This window comes from Mirounga leonina, unplaced genomic scaffold (assembly GCF_011800145.1).
Source record: "Mirounga leonina isolate KUSES-001 unplaced genomic scaffold, KU_Mleo_1.0 Mir_128, whole genome shotgun sequence".
NCBI classification, from domain to species: Eukaryota; Metazoa; Chordata; class Mammalia; order Carnivora; family Phocidae; genus Mirounga; species Mirounga leonina.
In genome coordinates this window covers 628,173-651,086 of record NW_023270320.1, presented here as the reverse complement: position 1 = coordinate 651,086, position 22,914 = coordinate 628,173, and the positions used below count along the sequence as shown (strand labels likewise).

The 22,914-nt window shown below is 38.6% G+C and overlaps 1 protein-coding gene across 1 annotated transcript in view; it reads left to right on the top strand.

The window, feature by feature from the left end:
* Nucleotides 1–22,914, top strand: part of PSD3 (pleckstrin and Sec7 domain containing 3) — a 522,661-nt gene that overhangs the window by 63,984 nt on the left and 435,763 nt on the right. The window contains exon 2 of the mRNA XM_035003894.1: nt 2,845–2,953. Within this exon, the coding sequence (XP_034859785.1) occupies nt 2,845–2,953 (109 nt within the window). The remainder of the gene's footprint in view (nt 1–2,844; nt 2,954–22,914) is intronic.

The following is a 22,914-nucleotide window of genomic DNA, read 5'->3' as shown; positions in this document are numbered from 1 at the left end:
GTGAACTCCTTTCACAGTTACTTTTGTAGCTTTTCTTTCAAATAGGGGACTTTAAGGAATTCCAAAGAACACTGGGACATATGCTTAAATTTAGGACAATTAGTATAAATGGGATGACTGGCACTTCTACTCTGTGCGCCCTCTTTGGCTGAATGGTGTTCCTGATTATATAAAAAGTATGGTCTCTTTTGGGGAAAGACTACTTTTTGTTGGCATATTTTAGTAGAACCTATGCACAAATATTCTTACTCTGTGCTGTGAGGTAATGATAATCATTTGGAAAGTGATACATCTAAAAATAAAATACAGTTTTCTAATTGCAGAAAAGTAACATAAATTTAATTTAAAAAATTCCAGCAACCCCCAGCTAACATCATACTCAATGGTGAAAAGCCAAAAGCTTTTTCTCTAAGACTAGGAACAAGACAAGGATGTCAGCTCTCGCCACTTTTATTCAACATAGTACTAGAAGTCTTAGCTGCAGCATTCAGTCCAGAAAAAAAATAAAAGACATCCAAATTGGTAAGGAAGAAGTAGAACTGTTACTGTTTGCAGATGACATGGTATTATATAGAGAAAACCTAAAGAGCCCACTAAAAAACTATTAGAACTGATAAATGAATTCAGGAAAGTTGTAGGATACAAAATTAATATACACGGTAATAATGAACTAGCAGCAAGAGAAATTAGGAAAACAGTCCTATTTACAATAACATCAAAAAGAATAAAATACTTAGGAATAAATTTAACCAAGGAGGTGAAAGACCTGTACTCTGAAAACCTATAAGACATTGATGAAAGAAATTGAAGATGACACAAATAAATGGAAAGATAGACCATACTTATGGACTGTGAGAATTAATGTTGTTAAAATGTCCATAGTAACCTAAAACAGTCTACAGATTCAATGCAGTCCCTATCAAAATACCAATAGTACTTTTCACAGAGCCAGAACAAGCAATCCTAAAATTTATATGGAACCATAAAGGACCCTGAATGGCAGCAATCTTGAGAAAGAAGCACAAAGTTGGAGGTATCACAGCCGCAGATTTCAGAATACACTGCAAAGCTATAGTACTCAAAACAGTATGGTCCTGGCACAAAAATAGACATGTAGATCAATTGCACAGGATAGATAGCCCAGAAAAAAATCCACACTTATATGGTCAACAAATCTATGACAAAGGAGGCAAGAATGTACACTGGGAAAAAGACCATCTCTTTAGTAAATAGTTTTGGGAAAACTGGACAGCAACATGCAAAAGAATGAAACCAGACCACTTTCTTACACCATACACAAAAATAAACTCAAAATGGATAGAAGACGAAAATGTATGACCTGGAACCAAAAAACTCCTAAAAGAAAACATAGGCAGTCAGCTCTTGGACAGTGCCCTTAGCAATATTTTTCTGGATCTGTCTCCTCAGGCAAGGGAAACAAAAGCAAAAACTCAACTATTGGGACAGCAAACTAAAAAACTTCTGCACAGCAAAAGAAACCGTCAACAAAACAAAAAGGAAACCTACTGAATGGGAGAAGATATTTGCAAATGATATCTCTGATAAGGGGTTAATATTCCAAAATATATGAAGAACTCATAGAACTCAACTCCAAAAACCCCCAAATAATTGATTAAAAATTGGGCAAAGCACCCGAATAGACGTTCTTCCAAAAGAAGACATACAGATGGCTAAGAGACACATGAAAAGATGTTCAACATCACTCATCATCAGAGAAATGCAAATTATAATCACAATGAGACATCACCTCCCACAGACAGAATGGCTAATGACTATTATAAAAAAGACAAGAAATAACAATGTTACTGAGGATGTAGAGAAAAGGGAACCCTCATGCACTGTTGGTGGGGATGTAAATTAGTGCAACGACTATGGAAAACAGTATGGAGGTTCCTCAAAAAATTAAAAATAGAAGTACTGTGTAATCCAGGAATTCTGCTCTGGAAGAAGAAAACAAAAATGTTAATTTGAAAAGATATATGCACCCCTATGTTTATTGCAGTGTTACTTCTAATAGCTAAGATATGGAAGCAAGCCAAGTACCCATCCACAGATGAATGGATTAATAAGACGTGGTATATATGTACAATGGAATAATAGCCATAAAAAGGATGGAAAGTTTGCCATTTACGACAACATGGATGGACCTAGAGTGTATTACGCTAAGTGAAATAAGTCAAAGACAAATGCCATATGATTTCACTTATATGTAGAATCTAAAAAACAAAATCAGTGAACAAACAAACAAATATACCCAGAAATAGAGATAAGTGCAGAGAACATAAATGCAGAGAACAAACTGGTGGTTGCTAGAGGGGTGGGAGGATGGGCTAAATAGGTGAAGGGGATTAAGAGGTCAAACTTCCAGTTTAAAATAAGTCATGGGGATGAAAATTACAGTGTAGGGAATATAGTCAATACTGTTGGAATAACTTTGTATGATGACAGGTGGTAAATACATTTATCATAGTGAGCATTTTGTATCACTGTGTTGTATACCTGAAACTAATATGTTCTATGTCAACTATAATTTAAAAAAGATACTGTACCACAGTTCTGCCCTCCCATCAAGTCAGTTTTCATATTTTTCTTATTCCCCTATAGATGTATGTTTTTTTTTCTATGTAATTGTAATCTTGCAGTGATCATCTTGTATTTTGCTTTTTGTTGTGTTATATTTTTCATGTTTCATTTTTAATGGCTGTGTAGCATTTTGTCAGGTGGATATGTCATTCTAACCATTCTCTTGTGGTTGGTTTGCTTTATGGTGTATTTTTTATGATATGTTTTAAATGATGTCTTTGTTATGTTTTAATTTTGCAGGCAGAGACATTTGTTTGGGTTAACAATGTCTCAGCGCATTCCCAGAGTGTTGCCAAGGCCAAATATGAGTTTTTATTTGGCAGATCTGAAGAGAAACCTCCAGATACTAGTAAGTGTTTCCTGACCCTCTTCCTTCAGGTAACAGATGTGAAGTGCTACTGAACTTTCGTATCTCAGAAGCTGAGAATTCTTCAAACCAAGAACTGATTTGAAATTACCCAGAACTGGCTATAAGAATCACGTCCAGTATTTCTTAGAAAGTTTGTTTTGAAGAAGAATTAAAGTGAGCAGGTTTCAAAGAGGAGGAAGGCAGCAGTGAGGGTGGAGAAGTACTCAGTAGGTGATAAAGGGGATATTAGTGTGTTTTGGGAGTTAGCTAGGAAAGGGATACTGCATGTGCTTAGGAGCCTGGGCTCTGGAGCTAGACTTCCTGCATTTGAATTCTGGTCTTGTAGTTTATGAAGTTTGTGATGTGAGTAGGCTAATCTGTTTGTGCCTCAGTGCTGTCATCTGTAAATGGGATTAGACAGGTTATAAATAAAGCAGTTACACATGTCTCGGAGTTCTCTTAAGGTTTTAAATAAATTGACATATATAAAGATCTTAGAGCCAAATGCGGCATGTAATAAGTGCTATAAAAGTGTTTGCTGATGTTATTTATTGTAATCATCATCATCATCATCACCACCATGTCCCTGACGTTTTAAGTACAGTCCTGGCTCTCCTCGATTCTGTCACTGTCTGACGCTGATTTTTGTTATGGGTAGACAAGGAATCTGACCTAATGTAGTTGTTGTTCAGTTGAAAAAAAATCAAATAATAACTGCATTTTGGACTTCTATGTTAGATAGGAATATGTGATGGACCTCATAATATTTGGGGATAGCAAGAATGTAGTGTATCTGCAGCCATTTAAGAATTTCTTTTGCCCTAATCATGAATACTTATTAGATATTTCATTAGTTGAGGACTCTTAATGAAGTATAAACCAGCTTGATTATTTTTTAAAAATCTTTCTGCTTTTATTAGAGTGCCCCAATTTGCTATTTATCATTCAGCATAAATATTTAACTATTCTGGGCTTGAGGTTTGGGGCACTTAATCATTATTCACTATTTCTCAGACAGGAAGTACTGATTCAACCAAGACTATTTAAAACTCCTTCTCAGGGGCACCTGGGTGGCTCAGTTGGTTAGGCGACTGCCTTCGGCTCAGGTCATGATCCTGGAGTCCCAGGATCAAGTCCCGCATCGGGCTCCCTGCTCGGCGGGGAGTCTGCTTCTCCCTCTGACCCTCCTCCCTCTCATGCTCTCTGTCTCTCATTGTCTCTCTCGCAAATAAATAAATAAAATCTTAAAAAAACAAAACAACAAAAAAACTCCTTCTCAAACAAAACGAAACAAAACAAAACCCAAAAAAACCCACAAAAAACTCCTTCTTGACATTGCTCTAACTTCGCATGTCACATTGTGATTTTATGCTGATTAAGCTATTTTTTTACTTTGATAAAAAATGATTTTTTCTTTACTATGTAGAAATAATATCAAGTGTCTGCATAGTTCTCTGACTTGGTGGGTGAGTTTGGTTCTTCCTTACTTAACAGGTTTTGAGTATACCTGTGTACCTGAGGCAAATCAGAATGACATTTTAATGACATTTTAAACCTGTTTTTATTTGCCTTGGTAAAAATGGTTAGTATGATTTGTTTCTAGTGTGATGTTGCTCTGCAGGTGTGAAAGTATGTATGCATTCATTGAATAAATACGTTTAAAGAACACTTACTATGTGTAGTTACCTGTACTGGGGACTGTGAGGATGCAAAGAAGTACAGATACAGTTCTTCCATTAGGAGCTTATTCTGTGGTCAGGGAAAAACAGATCTGTAAGTGACTAGAGGGAGGGAATAATCATTTTCAGCTCTGACTTCATGGAGGGGATAGAAGTTGAACTTTTTCATAAAGAATAACCAGTGTTCTGATTAGTATGGTTTTGGGGGAGGGCATTTCAGATCGGAAGGAATGGTATGAGCAAGGGTGTGGTGGCAGAAAATAAAAATTGTTTGAAGGACAGGAAGGAGACTAGCCTGGTTGGTTAACAAAGCATCTCAGTGAGAGATAAGTTTAGCAAGATAATCATTTAAAAAGGGGCAAAATCATGTAGGGCCTTCTAAGGCAAGATAAAGAGTTTGCACATTATCCAGGTGTGCAAAAGGAAGTAGAAAATCAAGAAGGATTGATCTGGAAGTTGGAATAGAGCAGCAGAAGCTGTTGCTTACCACAGGAGGGTTGTAAGATGCAAGTTTGTATCTTTTTCGTATCTTTTTCTTCTCATATCTTTACAGAAAATTATGGCATATTTTTTTCATTTCAAAAACACTATTGAAATTTCTTTACATAGACTAGTCATCTGTCATCAAAACACTGCCCAAATTCAGAATACCACAGGGTAAGGTAGTAGAGAGAATAGGACAGTGTTTTATTTTAATTTGATTGATAGACATACCTCTTCCCACAAAGGTTTTTTTTCCTTAAAAAAAAAGTGAATTAGGGGCCCCTGGGTGGCTCAGTCAGTTAAGCTTCTGCCTTCGGCTCAGGTCATGATCCCAGAGTCCTGGGATTGAGCCCCGCATCGGGCTCCCTGCTTGGCAGGAAGCCTGCTTCTCCCTCTCCCACTCCCCCTGCTTGTGCTTTCTCTCTCTGTGTCTCTGTCAAATAAATAAATAAAATATTTTTTAAAAATGTGAATTAAATAAGTGACTTAAACTAGGTGCTCCAGAAACAGCCTGCTGGAGAAATGGATGCATCCCCAGTAATAGGTGCCATCGCCCGAGGGGTGGTACCCTAATAATGACATATTCAGATCAGGTAAAGTCACTTGGTTCGTGATTCCTCAGTTAGGCCCAAGGAAAGTTTTGCTGCTACAGGGAGAGAAGGCTTAGACTTTGCCATTGAGCAGGGACTTAACAGGAGTCGTAGGTGGGAGGTTCTAGGGAAAACAAGTCAAGACTATTTGCACGCTATAGCTTATTGCAGGGATTTTTGAATCAGTGACAAGACTTAGGGTGTTGGATGGGGTACAGGAGAACATGTGAATTGTGGGAAGATGGCTTGGAATTAAGATCTAGATTCTCATTATTTGTTCATCAATATAGTAAAAGGAAAGTGATAACTGTGCTTCTCTGGTTTCTGTGTTCACTCTTGCTTTCTGGGAGCTGCAGCTTTCAGGAGCTTCTCAAGGGCGAGAGCAGTAGTTGGTGATTGTTGAGAGGCTTTGGGCTACGTGTGACTTCAGTTGTGCTGTGACTTAATGAGGCTGTGGTTCTCGTCTTCCATCCCAGTCGGCTGTTGGAATACGTATGGAGCTGCATTGAACTTCAGAGAGATAGAAAGAGGTATCATAGGAACCTCACGGGGGCTAACCATAGGCCTGTATTAATTAGTGTTTGGGTGACAATGCCTTTCAGACTTCCACTTACCACACTTTTCCTCTTTAGGTTGCCACACGTAGATGACCAGCATGGCTTTTCTAAACTAGTCAGATAAAGTATACTTTAACAGAAGGGTGGCTTCATTTTGGGAAAGTATGTTTTTTGAAGTGTTTGTAAGGCAGTATCAGATGACCACAGTCAGTTGGTCTTTTATCAAAATCCGGAAGGAGAAATGCTTGAGAAAGTCTTTGAAGAAGAGTAAAACTCTGGTCCTCAACTTACAGGGAGAACAAGTGACTTAGGGAGTGTGTGAGGAAGTAAAAGGGCCTGTGGGATGCTAAGAAGGGGAATCGGCTTCTTATATTAACTCTTAGAAGTTGACAAAATCTTACTCCTATGTTCTTTATTGATTTATAAACTAATTTTTAAGGTAAGTAGGTGAAGAAATGCACTTCAGAAATATTAAAGAACTTGCCCAAGGGTGCGTAGTTTAGAGCTTTAGAATGAAGTGGAGGGCAGGGAGGAGGTAAAGGGACTGGGGATTGATATACCGATTTTCCAGAGCTCTGAGGGGGGGAAAGCCACTCAAGTGGAACTGAAACCCAAGGTTGCAGCACAGAGGGGGTAGAGATCCAACTGTATCTTTACATGATTTCTAGAAATTGACACAAAACTGGTGTTGGACTTGTTGACCTTAAAAGAGCCAGTTATTTTACCAGCAAAATCAGTTTATTCAGGAATAGCAGAGGAATTGTAATTTGGGACACGCAAAGTATGGCAAAAGGTAGAAGTCCAAAGATCAAAGGAGAGGAACCTTACTTTATAGAGAAAAAGGAAGTTGGGAGGGGCTGCTTTGAACAGAAGTCCATTGGAAGAAAGTGAGAGTTTAGGGTGGTGACAGTTTCTCATTGGTTGAGTCATGGTATTGGTTGAGCTTATTGCTGGACAATCAGAAATTCTTCCTTTCTCCCGCTGGAATGGTAAAGTAGGCTTCTTCCTGTTGGGAAAGCACAATACCTCCCTTCCTGTTGGCGTCTACAGTTGACCAGTAGTAGGGCATGAGAGCTCCCCTTCTGGCCTCCCCACTCCATTTTAAATGAGGTATCCTTTAGTTTTCAGTTTCACAGACAAGGGAAAACCCACAAATTATTGTCAAAGTAAATGCAAAACCACTGAGGGATCATTTCACAGCTCAGGACATAAGAGAACTCTCATATTAATAAATAAATCAGTAATCCATAACATTAATCAACTCACAATAAAATGGTATAAATTGCAAAAAGGAAGGAACTTGCATGGAAGGAGGGGAAGTCAACATTCACAACAAATAGGGAATTAAGACCCAAAGAACTAGAGGTGGAATATTCTGAAATTGTAAAATTGGTTTGTTTAAAAGAGAAAAAAGGGAAAAGACGACATTATGATGAAAGAGGAAAGTGTGAAATTGGACATACATATTTGAACAAGAACCAAATATAACTTAACAGAAAATAAAAAGAATATAGATTAATCATCAGTGTCTCTTAATTTTTCTCTCCTATTTTAAAATATTACCTTCTATTCTTTCTAATAAAAGTTTCACTTTGATAATTCTATTTATAATTTCTTTCTCAATCTCTGATCACTTAGTTTCCATTTTAACCTGTTCTTTTATATATGCATTATTATGTCTAGAGACTCTCTCTAAAGAATTCACTAGAATAAAATTGTTTTTCTGAGATTACCTTCTGTTTCTGTAATTTCTACTTCATCCAGGGTAAGTTCTATTTTATTCAATCTTGGAGCTTCTCTTGGAAGCCACTGTTTTTCCTCAAATGTCTGTTGGAGTTGTTTTTTTCCCCATTCATACACATGAATAAAAGACTGAGTTCCTTGGGAGCTTGGGTGGCTCAGTTGTTGAGCATCTGCCTTTGGCTCAGGTCATGATCCCAGGGTCCTGGGATTAAGTCCTGCGTTGGGGTTCCTGCTCAGCGGGGAGCCTGCTTCTCCCTCTCCCACTCCCTCTGCTTGTGTTCCCTCTCTCGCTGTGTCTCTCTCGTCAAATAAATAAATAAAATCTTAAAACGAAAGAGACTGCATTCCCAAATAGAGATAGCTAGAACTTTTCTCTGTGTGTGGAGTGCATCCCAAGCAGGCCTCTTCCTTGTAAATAGAGAAGGGCTGAGAAGATTATCTTGGTGAGTTGAGATTTGTGGACTGGTACAGGGGTAGGTAGGTGGGCTGCCTTTATACTCTGGCTAAGTGCTTTGATGCCAGCAAGCCTCTAGGTAGGGAGGATGGTGGGAGAGGGGCTAACATAGGAAGCTGTTTTGTAGGTAATTCTTCAGTTAATCACAGTGACATCTGATCTGTCTCCCATTCTAGATACGGACACCTGTCAGCTCTGGGCTTTTAGCTTCTCTGTGGCTTTACCATGGGGATATCTGCAGCCTTCAGGATTGGGTCTTGGTTGTGATTTCTGCTTTATTTTGTCTGTGATTATAACCCCATCCATCCTTTTCAGTCTGACAAACTCATTAAAATTTCTGGCTTAATAATGTTCCTCTTTTTCTCAGCATCATTAACAAATTTATTTTCTTTTGAAAATTTATTTTCATTTAAATAGGACTTAGAAAAGGAGAGAAGGAAAACTTGTGTCCTTGTCTGTCACAATAACCCAGAAGCCCAAATAATTCTTTTTTCTCCAGTTTTATTGACATATAATTGACAAATAACTTTGTGTAACTTTAAGGTATACAGTGTGATTACTTGATATATGTATATATTGTGAAGTGATTACGACATTTAATTAGCACCATCCATACCTCACATAGTTACTATTTCTTTCTCTTCTTTTTTTTTTTTGTTTGCGATGATTGCATTTAAGATCTACTCTCTAAGCAAATTTCAACTATGCAGTACAGTATTGTTAACTGTGGTCACCATGCTGTACTTTATATCCCCACAACTTACTCATTTTTTTAACTGCAAGTTTATACCCTTTGACCAACATCTCCTCATTTCCCATCCCTTAGCCCCTGGTAACCACCAGTCTACTCTGTTTCTAGGAGTTGACTTTTTTAGATTCTACATAAAAGTGAGATGATGTGTGGTACTTGTCTCTGTCTCACTTAGCATAATGCTGTTAAGGTCCATCCGTGTTGTTGCAAATGGCAGATCTCCTTCCTTCCATTATATATACCGCATTTTCTTTATCCATTTATTTGTTGATGAACACTTCAGTTCTTTCCATGTTTTGGCTACTGTAAATACTGCAAGTGAGCATGGGGGTGCAGATATCACTTTGAGATAATTTTTTCATTTCCTTTGGATATACCCAGAAGTGGTATTGCTTTTTAATAGCTTTATTGAGATATATCTTATAATACCACATAATTAACCCATTTAAAATGTAAAATTCAGTGGTTTTAGTATGTTCACAGAGTTGTACGTACATCACCCCAGTTAAGATAGAATATTTTCATCATCCTAAAAAGAAAAGACTGCATGCCCCAGCAGTCACTCTATATCTCCTCCTCGCTTCAGTAGGCAACCAATAATTTATTTTTTGTCTCTATAGATTTGCTTATTCTAATCACTTCAAATAACTGGAATCATATAATATGTGGTCTTTTGTGATTAGGTTTTTTTTTTTTACTTACTGTGTTGTTTTCATCCATGCTGTAGCATGTATCACTACTTCATTCCATAATAAAAAAATTGCAGAATAATATTATATGATAAGACTACATTTTATTTATCTCTTCATCATTTGATGGATATTTGGGTTGCTTCCACTTTTTGGCTATTATGAATAATGGTTTTGTGAACATTTACGTATAGGTTTTTGTGTGGGTGTATGTTTTCATTTCTTTTGGGTCTGTACCTAGAATTGCTAGATCATATGGTGATTCTATGTTAAACCTTTTGAGGAACTTCTAAATTTTTTTCCATAGTGGTTGTACTATTTTATATTCCCATCAACTGTGTACAAGGGTTCTCATTTCTCCACATTCTAGTCAACACTTACAATTATCTTTTTTATTATATCCATTCTAGTGGATGTGAAGTAGAATCTCATTGTGGTTTTGTTTTGCATTTCCTCAATGACTAATGATGCTGATCATCTTTTCATATGCTTATTGGCTTATTTATTTCTTCTTTGGGGAAATGTCTATTCAGATTCTTTGCCCAGTTTTTAATTGGTTTGTCTTTTTATGATTGAGTTTTAAGAGTTCTTTGTATATTCTGTATATAGGTACATTATTTGAAAATATTTTCTCACATTTTGTGGATTGTCTTTACTTTCTTGATAGTATCATTTGCAGCACAAAATTTTGAAATTTGGTCAAGTCCAATTTATCTGTTCTTTTGTTGCTTGTGCTTTTAGTATCCTATCTAAGAAGCTTGTGCCTAATCTAAGGTCAAGAAGATTTACTCCTAATATTGTCTTCTAAGTTTTATAGTCCTAACTCTTAGATTTAGGTCTGTGATCATGTTAAGTTATTTTTTGCTTATGTGTGAGGAAGAAGCTGAATAATTCTTTTTTTTTTTTTCTTAAGATTTTATTTATTTATTTGACAGAGCACAAGGAGGGGGAACAGCAGGGAGAGGGAGAAGCAGGCTCCTTGCTGAGCCAGGAGCCCAATGCGGGGCTCGATCCTAGGATTCCAGGATTGTGACCTGAGCTGAAGGCAGTCGCTTAACCAGCTGAATCACCCAGGTGCCCCTGGACTTAGGACATCTAAACAAAATGTTTTTTGCATTATTTTAAATATCACTGCATTTCCTAGGACTATAACTATCATGTGAACCAAGGGAAGATTTTACTTAGTTCGGAAGTTTACTAAAAATTGTTCACCATTTCAAAATACCATGTCCCACAGGTGGTGTTCATGCCGTTGAGTCATCAGCTCTACACACCTGTTATCTGTGCTCGAGCCTTGCCATCCGGGGGACTCTGTATTTAGGTGCAAGCAAGCGTCTGACTAACCTAATCATTTACCTAATGAAAATCATTTTAATTTTTTGTACTGCATTTAGTAAACTGCTGAATGTACTACATTCCATAAATTATTGATTAGTTTGAATTTATATTTAGTCAGGTTATATTATTTTTGAATGTCAATTTATGATAATAGAGGAGGCATTGTAAAATATTTGTTACAAAATTAAAGGCATTTTTGCTCTTACGAAGTTGAGAATTGCTAATTTTTTTTTAAGATTTTATTTATTTGAGAGCGAGAACACCAGGCAAGTAGGGGGAGGGGCAGAGGGGGAGGAAGTGGGGGGTTCGAGAGGGGGAGGGAGAAAATCTCAAGCTGACGCTGCACTGAGCTCAGAGCCCCCTGCAGGGCTCCATCTCGAGACCCTGAGATCATCATGACCTGAGCTGAAATCAGGAGTCGGCTGCTTAACCGACTGAGCCACTCAGGCCCCCCAAGAATTGCTATTTTAAAGCAGTGGTTCTTAAGCATATCAGATTGCCCTGTGGCAGTTTTGAAAATCATCATTGTGAATCTCCCCTAGAAATACTAATTTAATTGTTCTCTACAAATTCTAGGAACTCTACAAACCTTTCCCACTTCATGACATACTTAGATGATAGTCTTTGTATTATATACTTAGGAAGAATGAAGGCAGCTGCTTCAGGCTTCAGGTGACAGTTTCGGAGGATTCTGTGGCCCCTGTTTTGTCCAGCCCTGTCCTGCCTTGCTAGCAGAGATATATTGGCACTTTGGATGCTTGGAATGCTTGTTAAAAACTCAAATACTTCCTTTCACAGTGTATACATATATAAAATATCACCTTGTACATTTTAAAATCTTATAATTTTACTGTCTGTTATATCTCAGTAAAGCTGAAAAACCAGTTTGGATTCTTGAACTTCACTCCAGTAATTCTGATTTTGGTGTGTGACCTGAACATCTAGTACTGTATTGAATGCCCTAGATGATTCAGACCCAGGTGGTTCTCAGATTGCACTGTGAGCGGTCCTGCTCTTGAGGGGTGAGTGCAGTAACTATGTGGCATCTGACAAGAGGACAAGGGAAGGATTTGCTCCTTTCTAAGGGTGCGGGAGGTCATGTTAAGAGATTTCTGAGATAAAGTGGAGATACAAAACTCCTGCTTGGTTGCGTTTGTCCTATCACTGAAAGCAGTTGCCTTGTTGGAAATGGTAGAGCAAACAGTGCTAAGAAGCAAAAGCCCAGGAAGAGCTCAACTCGCTCCTTCTACGTGAATTTCAACTGTGAGGGATTGTGTCCTGAGAGGCTGAGCAGATTTACAGATAAAGTACAGATCCACTCTAGGTAATCTTGGAAAAACAGGAAAGGTAAGTGCTCAAAAATTTTGAGAGGCGAAACCTTTATTTTTAGAAAGAATAAAGGAAATTGTAGAGACTCGTGAGTTTCAGGATAATGTTCAGCCAAAGTGTAGAGGATTTTGAAAGTATTGGGAGAGTAGAGAGTCCTCCCCGGGAAGGAGCTGGTGGTGGGGGCTCACGGATGGAGGGTGGGGTCCGGACGGAGGGCGAGGCTGAGGGAGAAGAGCTTCCAGGCAGAAGGTAGCCAGCAGGGTTGGGAGACAAGGTGGAAGAACTTTGACAGGTTAGTGGAACTGAAAGTCGTCTGGAGTGGCTGGAAACCCACATGTTATTAACATTATTAACTTCCCTACATGGATGTTATCGGAACATAGCTGGGGAAATGCTGATGTATTGGAAACAGGCCTGGGCGAAGAATCAGGAAGCCTGGATTTTCATTTGTGCTGGGTACCAGATGCCAAAAACTTCCTTCAAGGCAAGTAAAGGCACTTCTGGGTATTTATTTTTTCAACATATAATAAATATCTATAGTTGCTAGGCTGGAGATACAGAAATAAAGCATAGAGTCTGACTGAAGACCAGTGGGGGAAACAGACAAATAATACGATGATTGTAACACAATATGCGACTTGCTATAATGGAAGGAAGAACAGTGAGATTTGGGAGGCGATTGGAAGCACACCTAAGATCGACTGGAGGGAAGGCTTCTAGGAGAGGTGATTATCCGAGCAGGGTTTTTGAGGATGAGGCGGAGCGGGTGCTGGGAAGAAAGATGTTTTCGACAGGGGAAGGAGCGTATGTAAAGATGTGTTACTGTGAACACGGCTTGTTCAGAACAAGGAGCGTCAACATGGGAGGAAGGGGGGGGAGAATGGGGAAGGCAAGAGCCAGGTTGTGAACTGTCTTACATGACATGCTAAGGAGTATAGATAGTACAGATTTTTTAAAATAATGGGCTGATTTTTCACATTTGGGATTTATAGGAAGTAGCATAGAGATTGGGGTGCAGTTAAGGAAAGGTGAGTTTGGAGGTGGTGTACCATGTTAGGAAGGTACACGCACATACAAACACGCACACGCACACACTAGTGGCTTAGACAAAATAAAAGTTTACTCTTCTTTTCCATGGAAGGAATCCGGCCCGATGATTTAGAGCTCAGATGCTGATTCCACAGAGTCAGATGATCCTGACTCCTTTGGACTCTTTGGTCTGCTATCTTTTGAACATTTCTCATCTTCTGATGTGGTTGCTTGAGCTCTGCCATATTCCTTGAGAGCTGGAAGGTGCAGGAGGAGCATTACAGTGGTAGAGGGGCATGTGCTCTATGTAATTTATTTATTTTTTTATTTTATTTTATTTTTTTTAAAGATTTTATTTATTTATTTGACAGAGAGATAGACAGAAGAGCACAAGCAGAGGGAGTAGCAGAGGGAGAGGGAGAAGCAGGCTCTGCACTGAGCAGGGAACCTGATGCGGGACTCGATCCCAGGACCCTGAGATCATGACCTGAGCCGAAGGCAGACGCTTAACCATCTGAGCCACCCAGGCGCCCTGCTCTATGTAATTTAAAGATATTGGGCAGACAGGACCACAGAACACTCTCAGCTGGAGCTCATCGTTTATAATGTGGTGCCGTATTTACAAGGGGAATGCCGAAAACGTGATCTTTATTCCAGGTGGCCATGTGTCCAGCTAAAAATTGGGAGTTCTGTTAGTAAGGGAGGAGGACAAATGGGCCAGTGTCTCGGCTGCAGAGTCGTATAGGAATGCAAGGGACTTGTGAGGACGAAGGGACTGAGGCAGTGGAGACCGGAGGGAAGAGGCTTCCTGCAGAGAGTGTGGTACCACTGCTGGCTGCTGAACGGATGTGGAAAGGAAGAAGAGGGAGGCCCTGAGTGGCGTCTGCTTGGGCGGCTGCGTAGATGGTGGTGCTTTTCGACAAGGCACAGTGTCTTTCTTTTTTTTTTTTTTTTTAAAGATTTTGTTCATTTATTTGACAGAGAGAGTGAGTGAGAGCAGGAACACAAGCAGGGGGAGTGGGAGAGGGAGAAGCAGGCTTCCTGCTGAGCAGAGAGCCTGATGCAGGGCTCAATCCCAGGACCCTGGGATCACGACCTGAGCCGAAGGCAGACGCTTAACGACTGAGCCACCCAGGTGCCCCAACAAGGCACAGTTTCGAAGGAGGAGAAGGTGGGGGTAAGAATAAGAACGGTGACATTTGGACGTGTTGAGTTTGAGAGGCCTGTGGCACACTCAGATGGAGACATCCGGTGGGCAGGTGGGCATACAGGTCTGGGCCAGAGAGAAGACATTCTGGAGGTGGTGGGTAGGATTGCCCAGGAAGCATGTGCAAAATGAAAAGATGGCACTTGGAAGAAAAAGAAAATAAAGGGCAGGCTGAGAGAGTGGTGTTTGAGGAAAATCAGAACAGAAAGGTATTTGGGAAACAAGACAGAAGGGATTTTAATAATAAGGGAGTAATTCCTGCCGTAGATGAATCTAGTAAGATCAAGACTGAAGTAACTAGAAATTAGGAGTTAACTGAATGCAATAAAAGAGAAATGTGTGTGTGTATAGACAGATGTACAGATGTGTACAAGTGTATGTGTCAAGTTGTTTAGATTAAACCTCTTGATCCTGTGACTCAGGGTAGATGGTTGCTATTCTCCTGAAATGACCTAGAAGTGGTCTGCATATTCTGTGCCCCTAAACCCTTAGCAGCCCACACTGGGCTTTTGTCACTGGGACAGGATAGTGACTGACTCTCTCAAGCTAAAATTATGGGTATATTTACTGCTAAGTGAGAATATTTTTATGGGTATGGTGGGATAGATATTTCATACAAGGACTAGTGTGCCCTAAGTATTATGAGATGGTTTAAAATATGTGATGAAACGTTATTCCACCTGCCACTGTCCACCACCTTCTTGAGCTTTAGAGCATCAGGCTGAGTGAGGATGAGGGACTGGTCAGAACTGCAGCGAGCTTGGCTAGGTGGAACTGGACATGGTGAGTCTTTGTTCCTTTTAGGATAATCCTTTACCTAGAAGTTTAATTCATAGGCACAAAATGATTTTGAAAACTGGACCATCTTTTATGATATCATTTTAACCTAATTACAGATACATAGTGGCAGATTTCTAGGTTTTCCTTCAATGAGTAGATATTTTTTCCCCCAAAAGCTTGGAAAGAAATATTTTGAAAATACAGAATTTTATTCCTGAGTTTTAAATTGTTCCCGCAGTTCTGTTACTAGTGAGACAACACTGCCCTCTGGTGGACACAGTGTGGAACACTTTCAGTAGAGGTTCTCAAGTTCTGTTTGCTTTTCCTGCAGGCAGATTTCTTGCAGATTGTTTTGGAGGTCATTTAGTATTCTTTTGTTCTTTCTGCCTAATCTATTCTGGAGGTTTATAAAAATTCCAGTGGTGTACAAATATGTCTTAAATCTGTTGTGTCTTAATCTCATTATGATGTTACGAAATTAAAGATTTTGACTTTTTATGGCAAAAAAACACTGAGGTTTTTGAAATAGAAAGTTAACCAACTATACCCTCAGATGGACATTTTGGTAGGTTGTTGATAATAATACTGTCTGAATATAAGATGCATTAAAATAACATATGAAACCCAATCTGGGGTGCTATTTTTTTTTCCTTGTATATAAATTTTGCAAAAACTTCCAAAGAAGTCAGTATTATTGGAGATGTAATAATTGAAAGATTAATGTGGAACATCCTAAATTGTTCCTTAACTGATAGGTTTTTGGTTGCTGCGCTTGTTATAATTATGATACAGGCTGGTAATAACGTGAGTAGGATATTTTTCTTAAATTTTTTGGGTTCAATCCCGAGTGAACATTTTTACACGTTTATTATGTAACATATACTCTACTAGAAAATTTTTATATTAGTTTAAACCTCACAAGAATCTTCTTGATATTAATGTCTCCCCACCTCCTGGGTTATTTCATAGATGAGACTCACCGAGATTTAAATAATTTAACCTTAGGTTGCACAGCAAGGTAAGGCATGGGACTGGCGTGCCAACTTGAGTGTGACTTCAGAGCGTAGGTCTTCCCACAATATCCTATGTTTCTACAGAGAATCAGAGTGGGGTGTCACTGTACCCCCAGTTGCCAGTCAACATGAAAGTGGACTGTAATTCTGACTTTGTCATTTTTTTTTTAAAGGATTTTATTTATTTATTTGACAAAGAGAGAGAGCACAAGCAGGGCGAGCAGCAGGCAGAGGGAGAAACAGAGTTCCCGCTGAGCAGGGAGCCTGATGTGGGGCTCGATCCCAGGACCCTGGGATCATGACCTGAGCCGAAGGCAGAGGCTTAACCGACTGAGCCACCCAGGCACCCCTGACTTTGTCATTAATTGGTAGTATGATATTGGATAAACTATTTAACTTTTTGGGTTCACTTTAAAAATTTTTTTTTTTTAAATCTTGAAACCAAAATCTTTCTGTTTCCCTGAGGTTTTGGGGAATGAGGAGATAGTGGTATGAGTCCATGCCCCACCCCAGTCAACCAAAGGCATCCCCTCTTTTATCTGTCTCACATATTGGACTGTTGTGTATAATTTGAAGGCATAATTTTTCCACTTAAAATATTTTTATGTTGGTCTGTATGATTTTTTAGGTCTTATGTAGTTCATTATTTTTTGACAGGTGTTGATGCAGTGCAGTACCTCCTTGTATTTTCCTTTGGGAGGAAAGAAGATATGGCCTAAGGCATCAGATAATTTAATGCATGTTCCTTTCCATTGGTAGCATTAGGGTGCTGATGACAGGGCCATTAACTTAGGAAGAAAGCAAACTCTTGATGGGGCAGTCTTCTGTGTCTCAGGATACTGAAATGTCTAAATTCTTTATCCATTATGATTGGAGCATCCAGCCTGCCCCTTTTTCCTTGCAGTGTAACTTCAACAACCAAACCTTTCTAATCCAAAGGGAAATTATAATGCCAGGAATACGATTGAAGTAAAAAATACATAAAAACATTGAAACATAAATTAAAAGATCTATTTGCTTTCAGCATTGTAGAATTAGTGATTTCTTGGCAAGATACAAAATAGCAGTGAATAAGACCAAGCACCTTTTCATCCATTGATACATTATCTGTGCTTTCCCCCAACAATTTTTTTTCCTTGTTGTGTCTGTACTGCTGATATATTGGAGTATCTAGTCAGTATTCATTCACTTGATAAGACAGTGGTGTTAACAAGGCCAGGGTCAAATCTTAAGGAATAGATAAGTTTATTTCAGTATATCAGGAGACTTGCAAATAATTTTACAAAAATGTTTCTGTTGGTTATGAGGGCGGCCCTAGCAAATGAACAGGGATGGCTCAATGTAAAACCCAACTAACTGTACTAGGAAAAGCACTTTAGAGAGTTTGCCCTTTTGATGACAGATTGTTAAATATTTAAAATATGGTCTTTTTAGTTGTCCTTGGAACAACTAGCGTTGGTGAACTTTGAGTTAGTCCTGGTGAAAATGAAGAGAATTTTTAAAAGATGCTTGAGACCGTGTTCTTTTTAAAGGAAAAATGACTAGAGATTCTTTGTGATGGCAAGTTCCCTAAAATTTGCTGAGAACTGAGATTTGTATAACTTTGGTTCTTATATCTAGGTAATTAAAAATAAGAGAAGAAAGTAGGAGCAGGAAAGAAGTTTCTCTTGTTTAATACATTTAAATAATATCTACAAATATTTATTGAGTGTTTGCTATGTACCTAATACTGCTGATCACTGTTTACAAGAAGCTGATGAACTTGTAAGCAAGACGATATTCATGCTTGGAGCCATTAAATAGAAGATGATGTATTTAAGTTCCAGATAATTGGTTTAAATCTCATGAACAGATGACTAATTCCATGTTAAAGATCCTGCTAGAGACAGACATACACTCTTAAAAGGAGACAGACTGTCGAGGTCAGGAGCAGCGTGGGAAATCAGGGATATGTGGTCATCATATTGTATGGAGGAGAGGAGAGAACAGAGCAGCGTATGAAGTAGTAATCAGAGGCTTCTTGGAGGGATGCTAATGTGTTCCGTGTCTTAAAGGATAGGTAGTATTTGAATATATGGAAAAGAATGGGGAGAACGTTCTGTTGTGGGAGAAGATGCGAGTGGTGTTGTGGAGAACAGTAGAACACTGACTCAAGTGGAGAGGTGAATGAAGGTATGATGCCTTTAATACCAGTTCAGAAGGTTGTGATTTGATGTCTGTCCTGAGAAGCTTTATTTAATCCCTTTCAATCTGATTGACTATCCATTTCTTTGAGGGTCCCCTCTGTACTTCAGAGTCTGCCTCGGCTTTTGAATCAGTTACTCTGAAAGGCACTAATTTATTTACAGGTTTTTCTTTCACTAAATGAGACTTAAGACTACACCTTGTTACCTTGACTGGAATTTGGCTATTTTTGAAATTCCACATTTATCAATTTACCTATTATGTTCAAGGTGGATTACTTTTACAGATAGTTTGATTTTAATTATTTTATGTTTGAATCTTAAAATTTAGATTTTTGTGATTTTGCTCTCATTCTCATGTGCCGAGTGCAAAAGACATAAAAATTAAATCCTATCTAGCAATACATTTAATGAATTTGTCCTATAAAAAAAGACTAAGTGAAAGAAAATTAAAATTCAGCCACTATGTGTCATGAATATTATTGTGTGTTTTATTTATCTTCTTTTGTATTCACAGTATGTTATTCTACTGATACTTAGGAACTCATTTTTATCTCTGAATTTGTTTTAAAGAGATATTTTACAATTAGTTGCTAATGACAGTTTTTCCTGAGTTGTTTTAGGCTATGAAACTTCCACTTCTGATGTTTGAGGTTTAGCAGTAACCTGTGTTGGCCTGAGGAAACCTGGGTGTGGTGGAGGTGTCTCCAGGCCATTTGAGCTTTCTTAGCAAGCGGTGAACTGAAATTGAAATCTGCAAGTCATTGCTGATATTTCTTCTCTCCCCTCCCACCCATTTGCTTGTAACTATAAATTTTTCCATTTCCACTGTTTATGATCTTTGACATCTTCTGATTTGGGTATACTAGTCTGTTCTTTGACAATGTAAAAAAAAAAATATTGCCAGATCCTTTGGTGCATTGAAATTTCTTTGAATGAACTAAAAGTAAACTTTCTTAGATAAGTGAGAGCTGTGAATGTCTAACATGAAACCCTCTGTGAGAGGATTTCTTAACTTTAGAGGGTCTGTGAGCTCCCCAGAAATTTTATGCAGAGTTTATATAAATGTCCCTCTGAATGTTTCTTATTGGGAGAGGGTCCATAGCTTTCTCTAAGAGGTCCATGATACCAAAAAATTAAGAACCACTTCTCTGAGACTTGGGGAACAGAAAAATAAGTTTAAGGATTATATTTTTATAGTCCTACAAATATAACTATTATCCTAAATCAACAACACTAATAAGGTATTTATTGTAAAATAACCTCTTTTAAGTAGTTCGGTTACTGAATCTATATTGTCATTGTTTTTTGCAAGATATACCTCATAATGGAAAGGCCAAAGGGATCAATTTATACTTTGTTTCTTTTTTCCATTTAGAAAAATTATGTATTTACTACATAGGGATCACTTGCTGTAATCTTTATAAATAAGGGGAGTGGTGAAAATTGTTTTGGGTCCATATATCCATGGATTGCCTTGTAACTTAACATTGTCATCATCCTAGTAAAGAATTAATGAATACCTTAACTTTTACAGTGTGATAGTTATCTAGCATATAGAAAATTTGAGATAAAAAGTAAGTGGGGAAGGCAGTATGAAATCATGAAAATATAAGGACCCAAAGAAAAGTACAGGGAGTATATGTTTTAAGAGTAAAAGGGAGGGGATGATCACGGAATTGGGTTAAGCATGGCGGACCTCAGTGAGAGGTAGATTTTGAGTGGGGACATGAGTAATGAGGAAGACATAGTTGGAAAAGAGGGAATAACTGTATACTAGTTTTACACAGCCATGGATTAATTTACTCTCGTCTGTGGCTGTTTTTGCTACCAGGGCAGAGTCGCATATTTGCGTAGAGATCTTATGGCCCATGGAGCTTAAACTATTTATTATTTAGTCCTTTACAGAAAAGGTTTGCTGACTCCTGAGTTCAAGAATTACATCTTTAATTTAGTCACACTGGGAATTTGTTTTAAGATTTGTTTTGTTTTTTGGGGGAAGGGGAAGCATTTAATGGGATTGTGGTGGCAATAATGCTATCAGAAAAGTGCTTTAGGAAGATTAATATGGCAAAATTACTTAGAGTGTATTCGAGGATATGAATTCATGTTGAGGTGGGTAGGATGCTCTAGAGAAGTGATAGTAATAATATAAATGAAGGGATAGATGCTTAAGACTTTAAGAAACGAGTTATAGTCTGGAGACTAAAGATATGGGGACATGTGACGGGAGGTTAATGTTAACATCAAAGTAGGAATTCTCTCTCAGAAGCTAGGTTTTCAGGGAAGGTGATCACTATGATTTTGACATGTTGAATATGTAACGTGAGACATCTGTCAGATAGTTAGAAATTGTCGACTCTGCTTTTTGTCTGCTTCTCTGGACAGACCCAACTTTCCAGGGCTGGTAGGCACAGTTCCAGAGGAGGCTGCCTGAGACCCCATACAGGGTCCCAGGAAAGAGAGAATGTTTCCTCAGGCCAGGTTTCCTTCTTCCTGGTAATGCCTTTCAAAGCGAGAAGGCAGGGGGTTGGCGTGGTGAAATAATGTGGATATGTAATGCATGGTTTACTCTTGGCAGTGCTGTGGCGACTGTCTGTGGAGAAGCACGAGGCGCAACGCTCAGGGGCTCTCTGGAGCATATAGACTCAAGTGAGCCCATCATACAAAGCTCTTCCTTTGCATTTGTCACGTGAGACACACATCTCTTCTAGACTCGTCCTGAGACACCTCCCCACCCCACCCCCCATGCCAGCTAACTCTGTTATATGAGAACTGCTTCTAGCTGTGGTCTACTTTGTATTTGTTTTCTCGTTATGTTGTCATTAACCTAAGTTTCTCATATATCATAGGTTGACAGGAATGTAGCCTCCAGACCTTTACCTCTCCTTGGTAAGATTTCTTCTGTGTTTGGCTTCCTTCACGTTTGTAATTAAAAGGATACAAACTGGTCTAGAGTTCTCCTGTTTTCTTTCCTTTTTCTGTTACCACAGTCCAAGTCTAGACCCTGCCCCAGATGTCTGGTTTGGCTGATTGGCAGTTTCTTCTGAATTGACTAAATCATTGATATCTTTCTCTTTTTATTTATAGTGGTCTCTATGTCAGGTGGACTAAAGCTCAGGAGAGATGTTGGGTCTGGACATGTGGAATTACCAGTGTAGAGCCCTACTTTCAAATACCATTTTCTAGTTTTCAGTTACTCTTTCATGTGACCTTTCTAATTTTAATTCTTTTTTTTTAAGATTTTATTTATTTATTTGAGAGAGAGAAAGAGCGCGCACGAGAGAGTTCGAGAGCATGAACGGGGGAGGAGCAGAGGGAGAAGGAGAAGCAGACTCCCTAGTGAGCAGGGAGCCCAATGTGGAACTCGATCCCAGGACCCTGGGATCATGACCTGAACCGAAGGCAGATGCTTAACTGACTGAGCCAAGCAGGTGCCCCTATAATTTTAATCTTATAGCAACCTTGTGAGGTAAACATCTTGCTCACCTACATTATTGTTTGAATCATGAATCAAAATTAATTGCAAATTTTTATTTAGTGAGTACAAAAGACTGGAAAAAAAGGTTTGACTTTTAATGAGTTTTTTTAAAATACTAGGTGAAAGCTTGAGGCTCAGAGAGACAAAATTATTTGCCCAAAATTGTTTGCCCAAAATTATTTGCAAATTTTTATTTAGTGAGTACAAAAGACTGGAAAAAAAGTTTGACTTGTAATGAGTTTTTTTAAAATAATAGGTGAAAGTTTGAGGCTCAGAGAGACAAAATTATTTGCCCCAAATAGAAAAATATCAGTAAGTAATGGAGCAAAGACAGATTCCTAGTAGTGATAGTAATATCAGCTGGTTCATACTGTTTCCCATGTGCTGGGTGCCATTTTAGGCACTTTATATGTATTAACTCATTTAGGATACTTTTGCCACCATACCAGTTTGTCTTTTGGATGATCAATATTTATTCCAAGCTCTTGCATTTTATTTATTTTTTTAGGATTTTATTTATTTATTTGAGAGGGAGAGAGAGAAGGAACAGGGGTCGGGCAGAGGGAGAAGAGAAGCAGACTCGGGACTCGATCCCCAGACCCTGGGATCATGATCTGAGCCGAAGGCAAACGCTTAACTGACTGAGCCACCCAGG